The sequence below is a fragment of the Triticum aestivum genome, chromosome 7D, assembly GCF_018294505.1.
Source record: "Triticum aestivum cultivar Chinese Spring chromosome 7D, IWGSC CS RefSeq v2.1, whole genome shotgun sequence".
Lineage (NCBI taxonomy): Eukaryota > Viridiplantae > Streptophyta > Magnoliopsida > Poales > Poaceae > Triticum > Triticum aestivum.
Window position 1 is genome coordinate 549,083,969 of NC_057814.1, and position 4,794 is coordinate 549,088,762.

The 4,794-nt window shown below is 42.8% G+C and overlaps 1 protein-coding gene across 1 annotated transcript; it reads left to right on the forward strand.

The window, feature by feature from the left end:
• The first annotated feature begins 206 nt into the window (after nt 1-206).
• LOC123167154 (uncharacterized) lies at nt 207-3,769 on the forward strand. Its single transcript, XM_044584992.1, has 6 exons — nt 207-712; nt 802-950; nt 1,044-1,212; nt 1,988-2,062; nt 2,609-2,728; nt 3,504-3,769. The coding sequence occupies exons 1-6, from the start codon at nt 266-268 to the stop codon at nt 3,717-3,719; spliced, it is 1,176 nt and encodes a 391-aa protein (XP_044440927.1). The 5' UTR covers nt 207-265; the 3' UTR covers nt 3,720-3,769.
• Nucleotides 3,770-4,794: the final 1,025 nt, after the last annotated feature.

Consider the following 4,794-nt stretch of genomic DNA (forward strand, 5'->3'; position numbering starts at 1 on the left):
CCACATGTAAGGTAACGGTCAAACAAACGGTTTTCTTACATGCGGGTCCCAACTGTCATAATCGCGATCAATTTTAAAGCACTCTATGATTAGGGTTTTTTGAAACAGCCGACCGCTCATTTGGTAGTTATCTGAGAAAAATTAAAACCAGTAGTTTTTTGAAACCTAGCCTGTGAAGCAGTAGTTTTATCCTATTTACTCTCTCCACCCCCACCCCCGAGAAGAAAAGGGTTTCGCCGAGGAGTAGAGACGGCGGCGCGGCGACATGGGTTCATGGCCGTGGCGCGGCGCATGGACCGCGCTGGTGCGATGTGGCCACGCCACCTACACCGCGCCGGTCCTTCCCCGTGGGCGCATCTTCACGAAGCAAGTGGTAGGACGAGTCGCCGACGGCTCGGGGTTCATGGCGGACCTGTCGACTCTCAAGGTACACTCCAAGCTGGTGAGCCGCGCGGGGGCGCCCGTGCCGGCGAATGGTCCGAGTGAGATCCGGCTGGTGGAGGCGGCGGTCGCGGCGAGGTGCGGCTACAAGTGTCCTACTTGGTTGCGACGGTACGCCGCTTCGATCACGCTGGCTAGGAGGGACCAGATCCAGTACGAGGAGACCAAGCCATGGAGGAGCGCGGAGGTGGCCGTGAATCTAGGAGGAGGTGGCGGGGACAGGGCGCCGTACAACTGCCCGGCGATGATACGCGCATCCGAAGAGGTTGAGGTAATGCTGCTACCGCTTGCTCTATCTACTGTTTTATAAGAGACAATTAAGACCCCATCTCGAATTTTGACAATTTTCTCTCTCTGAAGGTGCTGTTTGAGGATGTCTTTGGTCATGCGTTTGATGGAGTGAAGGTGCTACTTCAGGATTCTTTTGTTTCCGCATCTGATAGCAAGGGCCCCAAGAATAATCTGAAGTGTAGATCATTTATTGTTTATACTCCTTGCTCACCTTCAAGGTAGATTAGTAGTGGTTTTAAATTTAATCATTGGGATTTACCGATTACCTACTCACAGTCCTAAAATTGATCGATCTCTCATGCTTGTTTCAGGTTTCTACCTGAGAAGTTTGGAGGCAACTCACATGGATTTCATTACATTGGTAACTTTGCTGATGCTACAGTTATGAATGTTGAACTTTGTTGTGAGAAGCAATTCAATAAGTTGGACCTAGGGCCTCCAAATTTTGACAGCATCTGTGGAATTATACTGGCACAAAAGGTTATTTAATCAACTTACTTACATTTTTGTTAGTCGTCGATCTATTATGGGTGTGTTCTTATTATATGCATGAGCATATTTTTCTTAAATTGGCATTCTACTGTGATTTTTCTATGTGAAATTTCTATACACCTTTGAAAATAGTTATGAGAATTAGTCTTACATCTATATTCTGCCATAGCTGTAATTTCTAAGTTGAAACAAAATTTATGGCGTCATGATTGAGTATGCAGTGATTCTTAAACTGCTGAAACCGTATGGATTCATGTCATAGCAGCAACCTGTTACAATTTTGCTGTGCAAAATTCATGTGCTTGCTCTTTGTACATCAGCATTGCTATGGCTACTGCCCTCTGGGTGCAATTCAAACATCTCTAACTTTCATAATCAATATGTAAAGAATTTAATAAGATTTGAAAAATGAAAATAATACCATTTTTGTTTCATAATATGTAGTCAACCTTGTAGTTAATTGTTGATATGCTAACTATTTGTAAGTTGTGACTTGTGACATCCAGTATGTTTCTCATGCGTAAGAGTTCTCCCCAAGATACATGAATCTTAGGCATGCTTGTTTTTTTTTTCAATCTTGATGTGTTCCAATTCAATAAGCTGGACCTAGGACCATTAGATTTTCCCAGCAAGAGTTGGCCTGTCCACTTTCCCTTTCTTGTGTTGTTGCTTTACATCTTGTATATGCTTTAGCTCTTTTGTACGGGTCACTTCTCACAGTTAGGTTTACCGGTTTTAACTTGTGTAGTTTGTCCTCTTATAGGATATGGTGTTGGATCTTTCGGATGCTAGCAAGGGGAGCATCAAATGCATTCACTTTACCGTTCCGAAGTTACAAGTATTCCTTCTGATCTTTATGATGATCTTCATGTTTTTGGTTATCATTTGGCACATTATTCCTTACATTTTGTTATATTTAGATGTTTGATCATCTTTCTATGGCGTGGGAACTGTGCTGGAACTCTTCTATATCTAAATAGCTAGCCCTCACTAACCTATTTCTCTCAACATGCACACCTGACATGCATAGGAAAAGACTCTTAATTAAATACAATAACTCATATGTATTTTAAGTTTTAGTTCTTATATTATTCATAAAATATTCATGTTCCAAATAATTTAATATCTTCAAATTATACTGCAACCATACTCATATGTATCATCTAGTTTGTACCCAATCAAACTCCAAAATCTTATGTTGCCTGCTGTTCCTATCAAGAAACTTACCTCACCATATGTATTTAATTTCTGGAATCACTCCTTCCTATCCTTGGTACGTATAGATATGTACAAGCACACATGGGCAACTTGGGCTAGACTCCTACACTCACCTCCACAGTCCAATATAAGTGTATCTCATCTGAATGATAATTCTATGTTGCAGGTTCATGATCCTTTGATATCCATTCTAATGTATCAGAGAAAACTGCTGAACAAGATGTTCTCTTCACGCCATGTCTTATCTCAGTTGCAATATTATAGATTTTTTTCATCAAGGAAGCTGGTATGAAATCACAGAATTTATATTATTCTTAAAATCTTGTAAAATAATAATTGTCAAACAGAGTGATTTTTTGAGCTGGGGTGTACCTATACTCTAATTTTCAGATAATTCTAATGATCTAAAAATTCCAAGGAAAATTGTAAATGCTGTAGTACTAGAGTTATGTTGACCTGTGAAATTTGCTCATGTTTTATTTTACCATTTGGAGAAACATTTATTTTATGTTCTTGCGGCATTAAGTGGAGGATGGCCTCCATCACATGCAATCCTCCTTGATTTCTATGCTGCCATACTCAATCGCCTCCTAGAAGCCGTGAGCTTGCAACATCACCTTCATGAAGAGGCTCCACTCGGCTTAGTCTGTCTGCGTCGAGATCAAATACTTGATGCCGCCCACAAGCCATATGGTAACGTGGACATTCGGTGCCGACGAAGGACTGACACTGGTTCTGGTGAGGTGGAGTGTGGGAGTTGCTATGGCCAGGATCTGACATCGCTCAGGATCATCAACTCTAGCTACTCTGATAACAATTGTTACTAACATTAGTGCACGCTAGATGCTTTTTGCTCATTGATTTGCGTTACGATTCGCCGCAATTCGCTGGCTTTCTCATTTATCTATACCGATAAGGAAAGATATGGAATCACCCCAGTGGCTTCTTTACAGCCTAGGCACACTAAGCAAGGATCATTAGTTAACGATGTTAATGCATGTATTCCTTTTTTTCACTATCAAATGCAAATTGTGAAATTATCTTTTTGATGATTTTTGCAGAGAAATGCAATGAATCAAATCGAAGATTTGAAGGCAAGGAACATAGCCATTCTGTGTTTGGATGATGGTTTCAAAGAAGTCTTATTAAGCTTCAAAAGTGTAATAGCGCAAATGCGCCAGAATTCTTATGATTATGGCAAACGTGTTGATCTCTCCAAGCGTTATGGACCTGGCTGCAAGGTGTACACAGCAGGAGGAGCTGGCGCATCCATGTAATAATTCAACATTGCAAAGCGTCATTCCGCATGTCTTTTTCAGCAAGAGACCTGTATTCCAGAGCTTGGAGAAGTGAGCGGGGAACATTTGTCATGAAACCAGATATCACAGGGTGGTTATACATAACAAATGAAGACCATGAAACGCTAAAGTTCACAAGCAGTTCTACTTATGGCGGTCTTGGTGGAGACGACGTCAAGGACACGTGGATTGGCATTCATGCACTCCGTCACGCATTTCATGTGATACGCAAGTCAGATGGAAGGCCCACAGACCTTCTTAGACAAGCTATCATGATCATCAGCATTCACTTGTCAGAATCAGCCCGCCTCCAGTCAGTTTTTGAAGCAGTTTGCGAGTCCATGACTGATGATACACGAACCACTTTGGATGTTGAACCTGAGGCTGCAGCCGGTGCGGCTCGGCCAATAAGAACTCATACCCCCTTGTTTTGGGTAGCGAATTATGGTTACTACTCCAAACAGGCGATGACAGCTGTTGACAAGTATATTTCAGAAAATGAGGAGTACATAATTGAAAATGTTATGGGTGGCCAGGTAAAGTCACCAGAGGAGATCTTCAGGGAGATCCGGATACTCTCCCGGGATGTGTATCGCGACGGTGTTTTTGCTGATAAAGTTGGTGATCCACCGCTAGCACCGCCAACGGAATCTCCTCCGGATGCCACGGGATATGAGGTAGAATTTCCCTATCCACAGTTAAGTGAGTGGGAAATCGGCACAAAATAGGCTTCCCACTGCTGACAGATTACAAGCAAGAGGCTGCGACCACGAAGACACATCTTCTCTATGATCAGACACTTGAAACCGCGGCTCACCTGTTCTGCCACTGCCCGTTTACTGCCAAAGTGCAATTCAAGCTGCACTGTAGACTGCACCCCAACCAAGATGCTGCTACCAGCTACAACAACATTCAGGTCCCAACTGTTCAAGACTGGTGGGCTCGCCACACCTCTGCCCACAAGCAAGACGCCCAGCAAGCCATGTACCTCGCCTGGAACATTTGGAATGTATCTTCAACCATGTTTCTTCAACCACTGACGATGTTGCCTCCT